We start from the raw sequence: 21,897 nt of genomic DNA on the forward strand, positions 1-21,897 counted from the left end.
AATGAGATATCAAATAAAATCCATAATAAGTCATATTTAGTGAACTTGTCCATCAACAAGCACCTACATGTTCTCTTAACTTTATCTATGTTCCATCTCAATAAAGTATCGATTAGGAACAATTTAAAATAACGCATTGCAATAAGAATCTTATAATTATAACATTTTATAATTCTTTTTGCAAAGCATGCATGTTTATATCTTAGGCTTTATGTTTATAAGTAAATAACAACAATTACGTATAAACTTATAGATAAAGAGATCATTAATTAATTATAATGTTTTTTGCATTCGAGTATGTGGTTCATTAGTTAATACAAGATTCTCTTGTCTAAAGAGTAAGGGTTGAATCCTCCTTTCCTTTATTAAAAAAAATTGTAATGTTGCCTTTCAAAAAAAAATTAATTGCAATGTAAAACATAATAATAGTGTATATTTGTATCGAATTGATTGCCTATATGGTATACGACAATTCTAAAATAACAACCAAATTTTGTTGTCTTTGATTCACCACTTAATTGTGTTAACTTATTTGCAGTTTCTTGATTTTTTTTAAATCTTATTTTTGTAATTTTTTCTCTTCTCAAAAAAATTAAAAAAAAACCAAAATTATTTCAACTATAATACATTCCTCAGCCAAAGTGTGATGACTTAAAGCAATTGAAGGACATTTTGATCATAAAAATTTAGTAATTAGCAATCTTGGAGTTAAACGGACATGAAAATGATTAATAGTTATTATTAGACACTTTCTTTTGTTATTGTTAGTATTTAATATTATTTATTGGTTGTTAGATTTTACTAGGGAATTTGATGAACTTCACCTAAGAAACCTCATCTTTCATACTTTGATTAAATAATTCAAAATAAAAATCTTGAGTTTTGTTCCCATTAAAAAAAATTTAATATATATATAATCTTTGACTGACATATCTTGATGTATGGATAGATGAATGGAAACAATATGATTTACGCTTTGCATAAACCATGCTTTGCAAACAAAATGTAGTAGTAATAGGTATAAGAATGTTACATGGCAACTATAGTCAAAATACCCACAAAGTCTCGTATTCATGCATTTTGTTCAATGTAGTCCATATACTCAAAATCGAAATAATTTAGTTTCTTGATTTTGAAAATTGATTCAATTTAGTTCCTCTCTCTAACAACATTTAATTTTACAGTTAAAAGAGATAATGTCAGCACTGACATGGCATGCCATATGGCATCAATGTGATGATATGATAGTGTCGTGTGGCACTAATATGATAACATGGCACTGACACGTTGACGTGTCAATGCCACGTGGCATTCAAAAAAATTTTAAAAAAATGTGTGTCACGTCATAGGGACAAAATTGAACAAAAATATATAGTATAAGGACTAAATTGAGCAAAATTGAGATGTTGAGAAACTAAATTGAAAACAATATTTGAAAATACAAATCTTTAATTAGATGTTAGATATACTTAGTAATAAGTCAAATATTTAAGTGTAAAAGATTTATGTGTTAAAAAATATATAAATATTTTCTGCTTGATTATATGATTTTAAAATTTGTAAATTAATTTATCTTTTTTTGTAAAAATTAAGTTTAAATTCTCCTTTTATAAAAAAATTTTATACCTAAAGTCAAATTTAGATGAATAACTTGCATTATGTTGAAATAAAATAATATAAAAAGATTAAATAAATTTTTTTCTTCTATTTATAATAGTATAAAATTTTGAAATTTATTTGAGTTAATTTTTAACTTGAGTTGAACTTAAATCAATAAAATAGGTTGATTTAGTTACAGCTTGTTGGAATTATTCAATCTTTACCCAATTTACTTTTTATTTAAATTTATTCAAAGTTTCTTATAAAACGATTTTATTTAAGTTCAAATATCACAATCAATTTTTGCTAAATTTAAATTTAAATTATTAATTTGGATCTACATAAAATTTGTAAACACAAAATAAAATAGTACAAATATTTACAGTTATATTTAACTCCATCAACTATAAATGCAGTTTTTAATCTAAAAAATTGCAACTTAAAAAATATAACTTGAAATATCAAATGGGTGATTTTGGTTATTTGCACTAAACCTTTCATAATCTCGATTGCGATAGAGATATGAAACAATCAAGGTTGTGTGATCTAGAAAAAGAATTGAGAGAAATAATCTAAAGAAAGGTTAAAAAAAAATTCTGATTATGTTTGAGAGGGAATCTGAAAGAGATGGAAAAGAATTAAAAGTTATGTGATTTAAGAGAGAATTGAAAGACGCTTATGTAAAGTGTAATCCAAAGTAAAATTTCAAGAGACTGGCACACATTAATCCGATAAATTGGTCTTTAACTGTTTTGGATTTTTATTTGGTTGTTGTTGTTTTGTGGTCTTATTGTTGTTTGTAGTCTTGGTAATTTTACATTAGTATCGATCAATACCATGTCACTTTAACGGAGGAAGTTTTACAGTGTTAACAATTGAATTAGCATTAAGAAATTTTGAAATATAAGAACTCGATTATGAATTATAATAAAAAGACTAAATTCAAATATTTTAGTAGAGTATAAGAATTGAATCTAATATTTTTATAAAGTACAATGACTAAATTTATCATTTGATCATTTAAAATCCTCAAAAATTTCACTTCAACACTGATCAATCAATGTTAGCACTAATCAACGTCATGTCGATGACTTTAACAAAGGAAGCTTGATAATGTTAACCATTAGATTGACATTAATAAATTTTGAAAGCACAATAACTCGATTTTTACGAATTACAATAAATAGACTAAATTTAGCATTTTAATAAAGTATACGAATTAAATTCATATTTTGACTTTTATACAATAAAGTTGGACGAAGGGGATTTTTTTTTTGAAAGGCATTGGTATTCATTAAAATAAAAATGGTGTAAAAAAAGCTTTAATCCCAATCCTATGGACTCTATAAGACAAAAAAGAAAAAAAACAAAAGGGATTTGAATATTGAATTGTCGATTTTTATTTTTTTCAAGGGTATGATTGGTATATAATCTCTTCATTTAAAGAGTAACATTCGAATTTCTTTCCCTCAATTCAAAAATAAAAAAATAAAAACAAATACCTAAAAGATTAGATTCCAAAATACACATCCTACTCAATGCAATGTAACAATAGCACCTTTAAGCGGCTCACAACTATAATTCAATATCCCTCAAACAAAACAATCTCAGTGAAAAGAAAGAAAAAGAACACAAACACATAAACACAGCCTAGTAGAAGATAACACAGATTCGTATTTATATGTATTAACATTTATATCAAAGCATTTAATAAAAACGGATTAGTAAAACTATCGGATAATTTATTTTGAAAAAATATTGAACATAATTAAATAATATAAAATTCAATTTGAACTGAAGAACATTGGTTCCCTTTGAAAGAAAAAATTCCTGACTTGGTCCTTGGGTTTATACCTCTTAATATTTATATGCATATGTGGAATTAGTATTTATTTCGTTAATGAAAAAAGAGCATAGCCACGCTTTCTTAGTCCAAGTTTTGCTTCGGTCTCATCCATTATTTGCCCCACCACAACTCTGGTATTGACCATTTGTTTTTTCATGGATACCTTAACTTTAAATTGGGCCTCATTTTTTGACAATTTTTCATTGGGCCTTTTTGAATTCTCTCTATTCTACTGGAACCTGCCAAACGTTGGTATGCACTTGGACTGGCCTTATTTTTCCCGTTCAAGCCTTAAATTGTGTTCCAACCCATGCACAATTAATTTTATTTTTGTGGTGAATACATTTTTTTTTTAATTTTCAGATTATAATATTATGTCAACTTCCAAATAATACTCACAATCATTTTTTCTCCAAGTCTTTACAGTTTCAAATTATTAATAAAGTACATGGTAAGTAGTTTTGTTTGTTAAATTTTATGTATAATTAATTTATATTAATTTAAAATCTATCAGAATAGAAATTTAGAATATAAAAACTTACTTGATTCTCGATATATAATTTAATAGAAAAAATAATACTAAACAGATTAACTATTGAGATTTAGTGCAGTAAGATTTTTCTCATCCTTAATCTATTAAATTGGATAAGAATCTTAATGTTTTTGTGCAAAACAATAAAAAAGATCTAGCCTTACTTTTAAATAGTGAATCTTTAATCTTATCTATTATAAGCGTTAAGGTTTCTTACATAGCCTTACCCTCTTAAGTCCACATATAATATTTGAGTCTATTACTTTTTTAAATCATATTATGGATTATAAACTAAATTAACTTAGTCTGATTTTGATAAAATATAAAAATAAATAATAGTGTAAATTCACACTTTGAATTGACAAAAAAAAAATCTAACATTAATTTCAATATCGATGATGATTTGATATGGACGCCTTATATTTTAATTTAGTTTCATAAAACTTTATATTTGAAAAAATTGTTGTAGTTATGGATAAAGGGATCAAACAAGAACTTGAGGAATAACGGATGAGTATTTTTGAGGCTTGTAAGAAGGAATTTTTGTGGGAATGGGGAGAAGGGATTGCAATAGCCCCTTAGACCAATCCAGGGACCAATAGTGTACCTATTTTTGCAGCCTCATAGTTGGGATTTTGGGCTTTTGTCATATTAGAGGCTAATATATTGTTTTTGATGGTCAGTAGTTCATAAACTACTTTATGCAAACTTTCCTATTATTTTTAACATATGACCATACAGTTTTGAATGAATGGTGTCAATGGGTGGGAGCAAAAGAGTGGCAAGCAAATAGCACAATCTTTTCTCGTGTTCCTCCCCACTTTCCACATGATTTTGTGTTGGGCTAATTATGCAAAAGAACTTACCAAGGCCCAAGCACATGGATACACTGACAATTGCTGGCGTACATCTCTAATCCATTCTAAAAAGGGTAAAGGGTCAACGTTTTAAGAACCAAGAAATGGTCCAGCTATCAGTTACAAGCCCAAAAAAGACCCATATTCGGCATCATCAGTTCATCACAACTCACCGATACCTTTGTGTTGGGACCAAGTTGAGCAAAATTCTTTGAGAGAAAGGCTCTTTTCAGGAAAAAGGGGTGAAATGAATTTTAAAATGCAACAGGGAGAGAAAGAAAAAGGGTGGCTCAAACAGAAAGAAAGAAAGGAAAAAAAGGGACGTGGGTTAATTGAGAAGACGCATCCTAAAGTTTTGAATTTGATATTGAAAATGTGAAATGTCATGGCTTGGGTTGTAAAAGCAATCTTCACCTTTGGCACGGTCTCTCTCAAAAGTCTAATCCCCCCATCACCCAAATGGTCCCCTGCGCTTTGTCTCTGGTCCATCTCTCCCGACTCATGTCCGTGGTTCACCCGACATCGACGATGACCCGCCCTATCTCTCCCTCTCAAATGTCTTGATTAGTTTTTGCTGGCATGCATTTATTCCCCTTCGAGCCACGGATTAATTAATTGCCCCCTGCTGGTCCAAGCCCCCACTTGCTCAACAAATTTAATTCATCAATGACAAACACACAAAGTTAAAAGTTCACAACACCAACTACTACTACAGCAAGAAGTTGCTATATAGTAGTATATCTTATCTTATATTCTTATCCCATACCTGATCTGGGTATTTCCATAATCATACCAAATATTTCACCTGAATAAATTTTAGGGGAATTATTAAAGGGAGGGGCTGTCTTTTTTGGGGTTTTTTTTTTCTTTTTTGCTTGCTTGAAATTAAATTTTGAGCCACTAGAATCGTTACGTGGCCGATGGCCCCAATGTATGCTGGAGAATGAAGCCACGCACACGAGGACAGCACCATAAGTTTCATGCCCACCTAATAATGCAATTATTTTGATTTTTTAGTTATATACCTATTTAATTTTATAATTATATGATAATGTTTACTTGGCTTGGGGGCTGTCCATTTCATTGTATTCACGTGCATGTGCTGTGTAAACATATGAAAAAAAAAATTCTAGTACAATATTTGATGACTTGAAGCTTAAAAAAAGTCTAAACTATAATGATAATAGTTTTAGTTTGTCAAAGTTTGCTTAGACTAGTCTAATCTAATCTAATAACCTAATAATCCATAACATCATCATTATAAATTTAATCACATGTCTGATCAGCTTTGGAGATTTTTATCTTCACATGGAAATATTTGCATGATCTATCCTAAAATGAAGAGATTAAGACTTTTGATCTCATGATGTAGCAGATTATGCAGCTAGCTAGACAAACTAAAGCTGGATTAAAATTTAGGCCACGAGTATGATTTTTCCTTTTCCTCTTCTTTTTTTAAAAGAGTAAGGGATGCATGTGAAAAGGAATGCCTGGGAAGATCTAAAACTTGATACTGCTGCCTATTGTTTTTATAGATTCTTTAAGTAAGATATACAAACAATAGATACTCAATTACCTAAATTTAAAAAAAAAAAAAAATGCAAGTTGTAATTTGCTCATTGCATTGATGATTAAATGATGTCATTTTCCTCTATGTATATAACTCTTAAATATTGAGCAACAGTTGGAGACAAGGGTCAAGATCAGATTGCTAATTCCAAGTTAAAGATTGTTGAATTGTTGAATTTCTTTAAAGCAAGTTTAGTTATACCACAAAAGAGATTAAAGTAAGCTCACCAAATCATTTTATATCAAGAGAAAAGCAAAAAAAAAAAAAAAAAGATTAGAAATCTTTTCTTTGTTGTCGGTTATGACAACTTAATTTTACTTAATTTCAGGGCTAAATTAACACTGTTTCGTTCTTTGTTTCTTTTATTTGTATTTTTAAGATAACATTGTCTATAACCAAAGTCAGCAAGTTAAGGGAAATACCCATACGATCTAATTAGGCAAAGACATGACAATATTTCTTCATAAAATATAGACATACAGCATTTAAATAAGATGGAAAAACTTGATCCCAACATAACAAATTAATTCTCCTTAAACATGCATATTATTTGGTAAAAGATTTTCCTGCAATTCTAATCATAGAATCAAGTATCAGGATACACTTATCTTTTCATTGGTCAATGCATTAATAAAGTAAGATTGTGATAGCCTTTTAGCTGTAACATACCCCTAAATTGAGTCACTCTCAGTCACTTTGTTCTGTTTTTTTGAGAGGAGGGTAATGGAGCGTGAGATGCTTGTAGTTTTTGCTCAAAGATCACATGGGAAAGCGAAGGCAACTTGCCAACTTTACAAGAAAGCGAAAAAAGAAGGAAAAGCCTTGCCATCTTTCATCAAGTACAGGTGTAGAAATCCTATCTTCTCTTTCCCTTCTACCCCTTTTTATTGGCTATCAAGTACAGGAATTTGTGCTTTTAACATATAGTAATGTTAATTATTAAAATTTCATTAAGTAGTAACCTATTTTAACATGCATAACAAAATTTTGCCATTCAATTTCCAAGCAATATGGGGACAAACTGATCTCCCACCCCTTCAAACTCTATCATCCACGCAAAATTCTTGCTAGGTAAGAGACTCTGGGGAAAGGCACAAGCCCAAGAAAGAAGATGGGTCCATATCTTTGTATTTTCAAAGCAGAAAAGAAGTGCAGAGACTTAGAGTTTGTTGCCAAACTTCATCCTCAAACCACCTGTCCCTACCTTAGTTGGAATTCCTATCCTCTGCAACCTTCCTTTCATTCAATTCCTCCCGCACCTCTTCCACTTGCAATAATTCACTCTTTTGGTTCTTTCTTTCCCATTTTTTATTTGGCTTCAATCACTGTTGCACCCCTAACACCACATGATTGCAGCATGGGCATACACATGGAAATTGGACCCACCGACGACTTTTTAGCCACGTGTTCATGCAGAGTACTATGATCGATGATGGATGATGGTTTTTAACCATGCATGTGCCTAGCTGTCCATGTCATGGTGGATTTCGGTCCATGCGCCTCTGTTTGTCCGTACTGTATTGGTTGACCCTCGCGTCACATGGTCCGTCCGATCATTATCGTGTGGTCCTTGTCCTTTTCTGTTTGGATGCTCTTTTGACATTTCAGCCATTGCTGTATTTATGAAAGTATAGAACCCCTAGCCAATAGCCATAGTTTTTGTATTCTTATTCTATGCTTTTCCCATTTGGCATTTAACAGATTCGGAACGAAAACACAGGGGAAATACCAAATTTAGTGTGTCAAAATATGAGGGTCCTCTGTTTTTATTGAATTTTACCAAGTTGAGAAATGGGAATACCAACAAATAAATGAGAATGACAACAGTGATGGGGACTGTGAGAGGGACGCAACAAATTATACAGTCCAAAACAGGCATATCTAGAGATCATATGCCTAAGGTTGGAACAACATCAAGGAGTTTGGCTATTGGAAGCAAACAGGGAGATGGAGACATCAATACTTTGAATGATATGAAAGAAAATGGAAAAGTTATACCCTCTTTTTACGTACAAAAGAAAATGGCTCGGAAACCTAATGTGCTTCTCCAAATCTTTGTCTGAGAGACATGGATAGTTGTACAAGTTGCCCCATTATTCTGATCGACTTGTTTGTGTTAGCCTTGTTTGTTTTTGAAAATAGATGATCCTCTCAATGTTAATACTATATCAATTCATACTATTACTTTACCAACGATTTGGGGTTTGATTAATAAATACATACAATTTGGTCAGTTTTTGGTCCTAGCTAGCTTTTGTTGCTGTGCTGCAACGTTTGGACAAGCTGATTATTATATATATCATAATTTTTCTATTATGATAAACTAAGTACCAATTATATATATATATATATATATATATATATATATATATAAAAGAAATTTGATGGAGAATAATAATTGTTGTTATGTATGATGATATATCAAAATTGGAACGAGACATTAACATTCTGTTTGAATAGAGACAAAATGCATGCAAGATATTAAAGAAAACGATGGAGAAAGGGTTGTTTTACTTTTGGGGTTGAAAGAATATGCTATTCATAAATGAAGGGAAAACGAAAGAAAAAGCCTAATAATCAATTGAAATAGATTGGCAATTTCCAACTTCAATTCTTCTCTCTCCATTTTTTTTCTTTCTTTTGCTTTCTCTCATGGCCACAAAAACAAGGCGGTAGAACTGATCAAATCACCACCAAGATCAAAGAAAACGCCATTCATATGATGCGGGCCTGGCATCCTTGAAGATCAGTTTGATTATTGATGGGCTAAGAGCCTATATCTCTCTACTGCTAGTTGACCAGATTGGACCACAGGCCTAATTCCAAAACCCAACCATTTGGAATTAGGAGGGTGACCACTTGCTGATAACTAATGGTCTATTCTCCATTGTTAACGTTTCTAATTGTACCATTAATTGTATATTCTCATGATCATGCATCTTTTCATTTTTGAGAATATCATTCCTGAAATTAGTGTGATAGCAACAATCTTTTCAGGTCACTGTATTCATCTAACAAATGCTCAAGGTTAAAACATCATTTTCCACTCAAACTATATTTATTTAATACACATAAGGTGACATTTGCCATGCAATTATTATACCAAATTCATGGTACTAATAAAGATATATGAGTTAGCTTGAAAATTATATCAAATTATCTTATTATACAAATATAATTTAATAAAAAACAACTCACCAAATAGCGAGATGCTTGGGTGATCAAATTGCCAATATCCTTGTCTACTTGTTCTAATCCAATGTATAGATCTTAATTCACCACATTCTTTTTTCTCCTTAAGGTGTGGTCCAAAGGTGAGGATAGGGATGGATTTTGGGCGCAGTTAAATAGAGCAGAAAATGAGGTTGAAGGAGGAAGCGCACACGTGGGAGTCTGAGCCTTTTTTTGTTGCAATCTGCTAACAAAACCATGTGAGTCCGTACTAACCACGGTGATTCAGTGTCTCCACGCACACAGACCCATCGTTATCTGGCGGGGCATGTTGGTCTCGATGAAATTAATACTGCCAATAGACTTCTCATTTCCCTGATAAATTGCTCTGCAAAGCCTAGCATTAAATGCCAAAGATAGATAGATTTGATTGAGAAAGAAAGAAGGAAGGAAGCTTACTTCAATAAGATGGACTTTATGGGATTGCTGATCAAGTGAATCGTTTGAGGAGTGATTACGGTGGAGAGGTTGAGGTTTCGAAGCAAATTAAGGGGTGTGGACTGGAGGTGCGTATGTTCCCTTCCAGTACTACAGGCTGCAGCCAAATTGAAACCTTGGGCCTCTCACTTGCTTTCTACTCACTAAATGGCGTGTCGTTTGATTGAAGAGAATGTTGTGAAAGGTGCCATCTCTTGTTGGTTGGATCAATTTCTTTATGATTTTCACATTTCTTTTCTTCACTTGCAAGAGGGAAACTCAAAGTTTTTGTTTTATTTGAGGAAAGGAGATAACGTGAATCTCACTCTTCTTTTTTATTTAAAAAAAAAGAGAGTACATGTATCTGTTACTGTTTAATTAAATACTTGATTGAAGCGAAATTAAAAATTTAAAATATTTTGATATATAATTCAAATTTCTAATTCTAATATATTAATTTCATGATTTTGATTAGTTAGATTTTGAATTACATGTATAAATAGAAATTACAATCATATATACAAAGAATCAACAAACTTAACATATATTTGAATTTAACTTACTAAGATTTAAATATTTAAAGCACCCTTCTTAACGTCGAGGAGTCTTTATTTTTTTCAAGTATAATTATCTAAGTATTTTTGACATAAACAGAAACTATATTAATGAAATATAACTACGAACTATTAAAATGTGAGAGCAGTCTCTTTTGTATGCATTTAAGGGAGAAGTCAACATTTTCACCAATCACTGAAACATTTTTTTTTGACTTCATTGAAATATATAAAAATAATATATTCTCATCATTAATTATTTTCAATTTGTTTTTTCTAATCTCTAAATTCCATTAGGAAAACTTAAAAAAGGTTTAAATTACCAATACCTAGAGTTGGCATTTCCATCAGATTAATAAAAAAGTTGAGATGGACACCCAAAGAGAGTGTGGAGGTCCCAGTCACCTTAAACACAAGCATCTTTCATATCATCTCAATCCCAATTGGATCATGAAAATGATTTCTAGTTGAAATTGAATCAATTTCGATGTTAATTTTTGCATAAATCAACGTGGCAGCAGCCAGTATTCCCCCAACACCCCCCAAAGAAAGAAGTTGAAATGTTTGACCAAAGCCACCACACCCTAACTAGAATGACGACTTAGCTAAAAGCATAGCTTGAGGGTTGAGGGGTTGATGGCGCATCGAAAGCTAAAAGCAAAAGCTAAGCCTAGCTAGCTGCTTTTGACTTGAGCTTTCCCTCCTTTTCTTCTCTCCTTTCACCTTGAACAAAAAACACAAAAGGTCTCTAAGCAAAAAGGTTAAAAACCCTCCACCTAAAGGACCCCTCACTCTCATTATCTTTCTTCCATAATTTCGCCTTTTTCCTTTTTCTTTGCGTGAAAGTTCATTAGAGGAACGTCTTTGTCTAAGTCAAAAATCCATCATCAGTCTTTGTAATTAGCAATTAAAGGTGAGTGAGCAATGATCAATGAAGTCCTTGGCAAACCAAAATGAAAGACGACAAACGCAAATAATTGCCGGTTCTACGGACAATCCGAAACCCAACACGAGGAACAAAAGAAATACTAATAGAAAAATACAAAAATAAAAAGAAAAAGGAAAACCCTTTCTTCTTCATTTCATTAATCATATCCCTTGTCGCTTTGCAATATTATAGACATTAACTTTGAAATTAAACTTTACAAAGCATAAGGGAGATGAAGAGAATTAATAAGATTATCAAGTTACCGCCTGTTTTTTTCCCCCTCGTTTTCCTCTTCAATGTCTCCCTTGTGCTGCAGTGGCCTTCTTTTCTTTTTTCTTCTCAAAACTCTAGGAAATTGGATAAACATGGCTTTTAATGGGGGCATGATCCTTATATCAGGGTACCTTCACTAAGTCAAATATCTTAGCTAAGCTAGCTCCAAAAATTTTGGAACCTTTGGCAAATTCTTTTGTACTAACTTCTTCTTTACCGGAAAATCCTCATGTTATAATTAACAACATAATCAGGCTGTGATCGGTACTCCCAAAACGTATGACACGCAATCACCACACGAAAACTCCCCTCGTATTCTGCCTTGCTATGGGAAAAAAAACCAAATGATCTTCATAATCCTAGAAGGACGTAGTACACAAGCGTTATCGGTAATGCTATCAACATCCCAAAGATGACCCTGCAAATATTTACAAATTCAGGCATCAGCTACAGTTTTGATTACAAAATGGAATTGAATTGAATTCTAGCGATTAATTCAGGTTTCACTTACGCTGTGCTAAGAATTGCTGGGTGAACATTGTATTCTTTGGCAAACACAAATGGTACAATTCCCTGTGGCAGAGCAGCCTATGTAGACAGCAAAATTAGACAACACTTGATTAGCAAATACTTGTAACATTCAAAGAATACATACACCAACCTGCATATATAGTTATTGAGGAAGATAATTAAATTTTACCTGAACAATGGCAACACGGAGTAGCGTGCCACGCAACCCTACTGCAATTGAAGCTGCAGCCATGACAGCCGGACCGGTCAAGAACCTAACGGCCATGGCAAAGGCGGCCACAGAATTCCCACAAGCGATGATCTTGGGTTGCAGAGCCATAAACAGACCTTTCACCATATAACAACCAAAATTAGGACTCCACCTAGAAAACGGTAAGTGGCATTTAAACCCTAATCTTTCAATTCAACTACCTTCACTAACATGGGGCCAAAATGGCATCTATTACAACCAATGCCCACCGACCCTGGACCGCTAGCCAACGTCGCAAGTCGACCCCACATGTCGGGAGGTCAATCCCATTTTCAGTCCAAAGATTAACCTCCAATTTCTTGCGATAACAAAAAAATTAAAAAATAATAAAACAAAAAGGTGCATGGCTGTGAGCTGTGCAACCATGCCATTGCTTAGACAGCGTATACATCACTACCAAACTATATGCCCTACCACACCTTGGTGTGGTCTAGCAATTGTCACAGTTCCTGTAATACATGATGTTTTTTTTTTCATCTTCTAATAATTCCAGTCACCTTAATTAGTACATAATTGCCTGAATCCGGCCAAAATATCAGAAATAGTTCAACTAGGTCAGTAAGGGTGTATGCCTGTTACCTTATAGAATTGGTTTCGAATGATTACTAGATTTATTTAGGTCAAGTGCACTTCAAGCCCTTGGACTTATTCACATTACTGTTTTTTTTTTTGTAAAAAAAGGAAAGAGAAGAAAAGAGAAAGTAATACTAATAATATTACTTGAAGATAAAGCAAATAGCCCGAAATGCTCACCTAAGCTAAACATGGCCATTCCTAGTCCAGCATCCGACAGGATGGAGATAGACTTCTCTATTATTTTCGGCATACGCACATGCCACCTGCAATGAAAACCCCAAACCAGTAAATTTACTTACGACATCTAAATGCCAAAAAAGGGGGGGTTTGTCCAACCAAGTTTGAGCCTTGATTAATTAATTACTGCTGACCTGAAAGCAATTAGAGACCAAACAAGTCCAATGAGGCTGGAGTATGTGTTGGGGTTTCGAATAAGCTTGCGCCAGACCATTATCAAGATCAGGCGGGTCATCACACTAGCCGGAGGCATTTGTTTGCCAACGCCGGACTCCGTTGCTTCGGCAGCTTTAGGGTGCAGCTCAGCCGTCGAACTTGACCCCAACTTATTGAGTCCAGCGGGCCCTTCTTTCTCTCTTTCCTCCTCCCCATCTCTCCCAGCAAAGCTAAAGTTCTCTCCATTAAAGTCACCACTGGCCGGCGCAGCTTCACACCAAAAGCAACAATTCTATTATATACTCCGTAGTATTAAACAATTTTGAGAAATTCAAAACATTTTACTAAGTATCAACTTAAGTAATTGTTAACTGATTAGATGAATTTATTAATTAGATTATTATACCTTTGTTTTCCCCGTTTTGAGGGTGATCAGCAACCAACATCCTGATCTCTTTAGCTCCCTGATCAGATCGTCCAGATTGCTCGGATGCCCCAAAATCTGTCCCACCAAAGACGTGAAGTCCACCGCCTTCTGATACCGGCGAAGCACTGGAACTCCACACAAACATGTGCAATTCCTTTGCATCGTGATTCACTTTATTATTCTCCTTCTGCTGCTGCTGCTGCTGTTGCTGTGGTTGAACTTGTTGTTGTTGCTGCTGCTGCGGCTGGTTAGTTTTAGTGTTCTTTGTTACGGATGAGAATTCAGGATTTGGAGCAGGGTAAGATGTCGGAACTGTCTGTGCTGGATAAAATCCAAATCTTGGAGACATGACCGTACAATTTTCCTCAAAATTTGATGGTCTTGGAGTTGGTCCTCTGGAGGATTGAACAGAGTACAAATCGGATGGACCGAAATTAGACTGCCTTCCAGGAAAACCTTGAATTCCCATCATGGAATAAAAGTCTGAGTTGTTAAAATTCGAACCTCTTGGAGTCGGATTCCGAGAAGAGCTCAAGCTGTATATCTCAGCTCCAGTAAGGTTCGAAGGCCTCGGAGTCAATGCAGGAAGCGAGCAAGGCCCCAAGGACCTCCTGGAAGCATTGGATTTCCTCACAGTAACGTGAAGCTTTCCGTCTTCGCCAATTTCAGCGTCGGTTTCAAGAAAATCACGGCCATCAAGTGACACCACATCGGAATCAACTTTGAAGGAAACTATGGAAGCTGCAGTTTCCGGGAACTGCTCCATGATGAGTATTTTGGCACCGCGGTACTCGAAAAGGAAAAGAAGAAGAGTGTACCAAATAATACACTGGAGAACCACGACCTGAACCATTAGCATTCCTGAGTAAGGACCGTACATAGCGATTAATAGAGGAATGCCCATGACTAGAGTGTTGGGTAGAGTGGATAGAGAGAAAATGGTGATCATCCATTCCAGGCTTCCGTTTCTAGTGAAATTAGTCCACAACCCAAGAACAAATAGCATGATGATTTTCTGAAGGGTGTCGGCCGCGATGAACCTGAAGTTCATGGCGTAAGGGTCGTTGGTGGAAATGAAATGGAAAGACAAGAGGGGAACGGCAAATATGGCGACAAAGCGGTTGATACCAGAGCACTGGTCAGGGGAGAAAATTTTCCACCAACGGACAGAGCCGTAAGCTAAGATCATAGCCACGTACAGTGGGATCACCGCTGTTAAAACGCTGTAAAGATCCTTCCAGGTGATCATCTTTTTCTTTTTCTGGAAAGAGATCTTAGTTTTATGTAAAGCTGGAAAGAGTGTTAAGGGTGGGAAGATCTAGTTCTGGAGTTTAAGCTTGTGTCGGAAGCAGAAGAAAGAGCATTGAAAGGGAGATGTTTTAGAGAGGGCAAAATGGGGAGAGTAAATAACCGTTATTTAACTAACTTAAAAGAGGATAAAATCTCTGTGTTTCTATGACAAGTGCTGCTGCTGCTGCTGCTGCTGCTGATATACTAGTTGATATACTGCAATTTTTTGATAAATATGTATGGCTGATGAAAGTGAGGATATTGGGAAAGAGAGAGAGAGAAAATGAGAGCACAGAGAAAAAAAGAGTATAATTTACAAGAGATGTAACTTTAGAGGAATATATATATATAGGGCCTAGGGGGAGAGAGACAGAGAGACAGAGAGAGAGAGAGAGAGAGAGGGGAAGAGAAAGAGAATTATATAAGGGAGCCTTCAAAGGAGAGAGTAGCAGCGGAGGGGAGGGAAGGTCAAGGTGGGTGATTGACATTGTTGTTGTGTTGAAATGAAAGAAGGGGTAGGGGACCATTAGGGGATTGGGAGAGTTTGAACGGTGAAGCCAGGGTTTCGGCCTTTAGCCTCTGGGGTTAACAAGTAACCAACTTATGTGGTTAAGTTAACTACAGAGTATGGTTACAAATAAGTACAGGTGGCTGTCTCTCCATGACGTGGACAGCCTCTCTCTCTCTCCCTCTTTTCAGTTCCCTCCTGTCCCTCCTTTTTACCATCTAACTCTAAATCCTCGTTTTCAATCCGCAAAACCATCCATTTCCCTGTATATTTACAAACACAGTAACTTTATACGACTAGCTTTACCATTTATGAGAAAGTTTGCAGAAACTCTCTCTTTAAAGTGTAAAACCTAATTACTAAGCCCCAGCAGTTAATATATCGTGTAAATGATAACTGATAAGTTAAGGGTGTTTAATGATCCCTAGTAGTTGTCTTATTTTTGTATTGATTGGTTTTTATCTTTTTAATTGTATCACGGTATTTAAGATTGACACAATTAACTTACCAACAAGAAATAAATATAATGCATGTATCATCTATTACCTTGGATTACTATTTATGAATAATAAAAATATTATTATCATTTAAACTTATTAATTATTCCCAATTTCCTCCGTACATGTTTTGGGGGGAGAAATCATCATGTCGTTTACATAGTTACATGTTAAGTTCTGTGTATCGACATGGAAACCTGTTTCTAACAGCCATCATGTTTATTTTTTGGACTTGAGTTTGGTGTGGCTAAGAGCTGAGAGTTGGAAATTTAAGCATCTCGGGTTTCGATTTTGACCCACGCCTTTTGAAAAGTCTCTGTATATACCTGCCAGCCCTATCTGTCAAACCTTGGAATCCTTGAGAAGTTGTGAGGATTTTATACTTCTTCTTCTCCTCCTTCTCCTCCTTGTGACTTATAACAAACTTTGGCTCATTAGGCATATATTATGTCCTCAATATTCAACTATCAAAGGGAATTGCTTCCAGATAATCAGGGAGGATTTGATTTGAAATATATATAGATATATATAATATTTGTTGAGAAAAAAAATAATTAAAACTCACACCGATTAATGTTTATCTGTCAAATATTTTTTTTGAAAGGCTTTATCTGTTCAAATATATATATATAGATGATTAATTTTTTTGAAAGAATATTATATATAGATTATTAATTTAGCCTCCTATTTGGTTTCTGTCCTAAGATTACTTCAAATATACTTAATATATATATTTTTAATTAAGTAATTTTATTTTCTTAAGAGAAGTAGGCCATAAAAAATTATATTTTCTTAATTTTTTTTTTTCAAAAATGCTTGTCCTATAATGTTCTTCTCACATATGTCCATTTCTATGCTTGATTAGTTAAGATATTAAGCAATAAATTTAGAACTCGAAGTGATTAAAAGAGTATATAGCAGCAGAAAAAAGTGCTTATTAAATGAAAATTAAATGGAGCGGTTATGTACTTACATGCAGCAGTCCAAGCAACATACTTCTCTCACGGTCGTTTCCAGATAACTTTGTAAAGTAATAATGGTATATATCTTATTCTTCAGATTCAGAAAAAAAAAAAAAGGTGTGGTTTTGAGCTGTAGCTGGTCCAATCAAGGACCAAAAATGGGATGGAATAGGTTGAGTGCATGAAGGGAAAAATAATTGAATGTTACATATCTCTTACTCTATAAAATCATCATAAAAAAATTATTAGAAAATTATTTTTCATGTATCTATCACTTGTATAAATTGTGAGTATTCATTGCATAATCAACATTTCATGATTGTATGATTAGAACAGAGAAGAGTCACGAGTGAATCCTTGGTTGTTGTCTCTATCTTTGACTGGCACTACTAAATACATGTAGTTAGTCCATGCTAATCTCAATCTTACTTATATATTTACTCAATTTTCTTTTTTTTTTTGAAGCGAACTTTATTAAATTCTAATTAAATGAGAGAAATTAATTCCCAACATATCGTTCATGTAAAGAATTCTTATCTCTACAGGGGGCATTGTAAAATCTATACTCCTCATCTAAGTTCTATTAATTCCTAAACATTTTTAAAGGGAAATGATTAAATGGGTGCATCCAAATGAAAGATTTATCTCTTCTTTCAAGCACCAAAAACTATCACCATTTGTATGGATTAATATACTATTAGCTTGAGCTACTATCAGCCTCAATGCTTGAATAATCCTTTAATTAAAGCACCTTATGAGCTTAATTAAAGATTGAAAACCGAGTTAACATCATGTGTAAAAACATAATCACTAGCCTACCATGTTGTACATGTTGGGCATTATTGATTAATTCTGTGGGCTTATCTTTAATTAATTTCTTGGAAAACAATTATGACTTCCAATAATCTAATCTATTAATTACGTTAATTATTATATAAGGACAATAATGACAAATATGCTTGCCGTTTGGTCCAAACTCTAAATAGAAAGATGGTTTCATTTGTCCTAACTCCATTTTGGGTTTGGCCTCAGTCACTAAATAACCCCTTTTAGTTTCTTCCCTAAATCTAGTGTCTCAGGGTGAAAATGAAACAAAAATGAATTAAAAAAAGAGAGTAATGCACTACTCTATTATGTATGATAAGCTTGGCTAGCCAAATAATTGGCCTTAAAGCGAGCATTATTTTGTCTCCTTTCTACTTTCTTTGTCCCATTTATTCTTCTTCTCAATATTCAAAAAAATAAAATAAAATAAAAATGTCAATTGTAGTTTGTCGAGCAGGGAAAAATGTTAAAGGATAAGAAATGAAACAGTAGCAGTTTGTAGTTTTGGCAGAATATTTATTCATGAGGAAATTATGAGAAATGACCTTCATAGTAAGGTGACTTAAAAAATGACCGTCTCTATAATTTTAACTATTTTTAACCAATTTTTGGCACGACTTGATAAGAATACTCTTTAATCCAATTAATCCAAATGAAGGCGCGTCTCAATTTCTTTCTTTCTGCTCTCCCGCCATTCAGCTTAAAATTTCAAAATTAAATCTCTATTTAGATTTAGCTATCCCTCGGTCCAGCTCTCCAACGCCATCGAGGTCTATATCGGCAGCCAACTTTCTCATGATCCCAAAGTGCAGAGATGACATCAAGGTATTTGTTATGGGTTCTTACGTTTATTTAGGGTTATTCATAGAAGGAAAAAGTTGATGGGTAAATTATATGAGTTTGGAAACTTAAATCTTGATTGGGGTAGCGAAATCAATCAGTTTATAGGCGATGCGTGAATATTTGTTAGGTATTGAGTCACTAGATATTAGGGTGTGTGACTGGATATTAGGAATCATTACTTGTTTATTTGGCATTAGGTGCCTGAATATTTGTTTAGCAGTGTGTGAGTTCTTTATAAGCATTACGTGACTGAATATATGTTGAGTGTTGCGTGACAGGTAATACGTGATTGAATATTACCAGACTAAATATTTGTTGAGCATTACGTGAGTTCTTTATAGGCCTTACGTGGCTGAATATTTGTTAGCGTTGCGTGACAAGGGTTACATGACTGAATATTACGTGACTGAATATTTGTTGAGCATTGCGTGACTTATTTGTAGGCATTGGGTGACTTTAGCTACCTAATGCTGAAGGTGATTCTCTATTGATTATCTTCAATAGCCTAATAAGCTCTAATGTAATTCTTGAAGTTTATATATAATTTCATACTTGTATAGTAGCAATAGTATTAGATTTTGGTTGGTCTACCATGATGCCTAAATTAAAAAAAAAAAAAGAAGAAGAGAAAAGAGGAAATGATAACGAATTTCTTGGAAAAGAGAAAAAAGGTAACATTAAAATCCTTTTTGATTAGTGAAAAAGAGAGAAAACCTTTAAGCTACTTTTTATTAAGAATTTCTTAGAAAATGATGTTTGGTTTAACTTTTGCTTTTAAGAAGTAGATAAGATGAAAAGGCAGGCCGAACAGGTACTTAATAACCAATTCAGCGCCCCTTCATTGCACTGATATGGCTGTAGAAAACGAAGAGTCAGCTTTCATGCCTATAAATAAAGAGAACCATTAACCATTTGAATCAAATTCAATTATCTTAATCAATCTCAAATAATTGAAAAATGACCTCTAGAGATCCAATAGTCGAGAAGGGGAAAGAGGCAACCTCCGAAGAGGAGGAGGTGCCTTTGAGTTTGAGGGACTAGTTGCACATATTCTTGAGTGTGAGGGACCAGTTGCACATATTTCAGCAGGATATGCAAGTCCTCATTGACAACCCGACGCAAAGGACTTTTGACCTTGAGGCTGCCATCCTGAGCAACGAAAAGATTCTCGTTGAGATAGAGTTCAACGTAGATGAACTTATGAAGAAATGAACTACGGTTCATTTTTTTTGTATCATCTCCTTGTATTTTTGAGGGGGTCTTTTTAATAAAATTTGAATAAAATTTATAGTAATTTTTATTTTCATTAAGCACATATTATGTTGAGTTATTTTCTTCATTTAAGTTATATTATGCTGAATAACTTTGTGAGTGGATGTTAGGCATTAGGTGACCTATTATTAGGTATTGGGAAAGTGGGTTATACTTGGTGCGTGAATTGTGCAATGCATATCTTCTGTTGAGACATTGCGTGAGTGGTTTGTATATATATGGAATAGAGTACCTATGGTGACGTGTTGTTATGTATTGCGTGACGTTGGGCCAGTACGTGACTGTTTAAGTTGGTATAACGTGAGTGGATATTAGGCATTGATTGACTTATTATTAGGTATTGCGAGACTGATGGTGCGTGACTTGTGCAATTCACCTCTTGTTTAGAGGCTTATTATTCATTGAGTGACTTATTCTTAGGTGTTGTGAGCCTGACGGTGCGTGACTGACTTGTGCAATTCTCGTGTTATTTTGAGGCTTTTGTTCAGCAGTTTTTTAGGCAATGCGTGACTTGTTTTTATATATTGTGTTACCTGTTATAGCGAGAGTGGTGGCACGTGACTTGTGCAATTCATGTATTGTTTTGAGGCTTTTGTTCAGTAATTTTTTAGGCAATGCGTGACTGGTTTTTATATATTGCGTTACCTATTGTAGCGAGAGTGGTGGTGCGTGACTTGTGCAATTCGTGTGTTGTTTTGAAGTTTTTGTTCAATAGTTTTTTAAGCTTGCGTGATTGGTTTTTATATATTGTGTTACCTGTTGTAGCGAGAGTGGTGGTGCGTGACTTGTGCAATTCGTGTGTTGTTTTGAAGTTTTTGTTCAATAGTTTTTTAAGCTTGCGTGATTGGTTTTTATATATTGTGTTACCTGTTGTAGCGAGAGTGGTGGCGCGTGACTTGTGCAATTCATGTGTTGTTTTGAGGCTTTTGTTCAGTAGTTTTTTAGGCTTGCGTGACTGGTTTTTATATATTGCGTTACCTGTTGTAGCGTGAGTGGTGCTGCGTGACTTGTGCAATTTGTGTGTTCTTTAGAGGCTTTTGTTTAGTAGTTTTTTAGGCTTACGTGACTGATTTTTATATATTGCATGACCTGTTGTTATGTATTGCGAGATTGGTGGCACGTGACTTGTACAATTCATGTGTTGTTTTGAGGCTTTTGTTCAGTAGTTTTTTAGGATTGCGTTACTGGTTTTTATATATTACGTGACTTGTTATTATATATTGTGAGAGCGGTGGCACGTGACTTGTGCAATTCGCCTCTTGTTTAGGGGCGTTTGTTCACTAGTTATTAGGCATTGCATTAATGTGTATTAGACATTGCGACACTTAATTTCTGTAAAATTTCTGCGGCCAGCCAAATGTGACTTGGGCATTGCATAAGTGGTTTCTATGCATTGAGGGGCTATTTTTGATAAATTGACTGATCGTGACACTTATTTTTTGTTAAATTTTAGCGGTCTGCCAAATGTGAAGCTTATGATTACATACGGTGGTCATTGGGTCGATGACACTTACAAGGGTGGTGAGACACGAGTGAGGGGTGTTGGGAGTGATTTGTCATTTTTGGGACTAGTGAAGCTGGTTGAAGAGGTTGTTTTGGTCAACTCACATAATAATGAAATCGAACTACATGCATCGCTCAGCCATGCCGTAGAGGTTTCGCGCGTAGTTATCAAGGATGATGAAGATGTAGCGAGTATTCTGCGAGATGAGAGGG

General features: G+C 34.2%; 1 protein-coding gene across 1 annotated transcript; it reads right to left on the minus strand.

Moving 5' to 3' along the window:
- Window positions 1-11,654: 11,654 nt before the first annotated feature.
- Window positions 11,655-15,723, minus strand: PIN4 (Auxin efflux carrier family protein). The gene is made up of 6 exons (XM_018116037.2): window positions 13,964-15,723; window positions 13,536-13,827; window positions 13,342-13,427; window positions 12,508-12,665; window positions 12,319-12,395; window positions 11,655-12,225 (listed from the first exon to the last, which is right to left on the minus strand). The coding sequence occupies exons 1-6, from the start codon at window positions 15,231-15,233 to the stop codon at window positions 12,159-12,161; spliced, it is 1,950 nt and encodes a 649-aa protein (XP_017971526.1). The 5' UTR covers window positions 15,234-15,723; the 3' UTR covers window positions 11,655-12,158.
- Between the last annotated feature and the right edge of the window lie 6,174 nt (window positions 15,724-21,897).

This window comes from Theobroma cacao, chromosome 2, assembly GCF_053813885.1.
Source record: "Theobroma cacao isolate CCN51 chromosome 2, ASM5381388v1, whole genome shotgun sequence".
Classification (NCBI taxonomy): domain Eukaryota; kingdom Viridiplantae; phylum Streptophyta; class Magnoliopsida; order Malvales; family Malvaceae; genus Theobroma; species Theobroma cacao.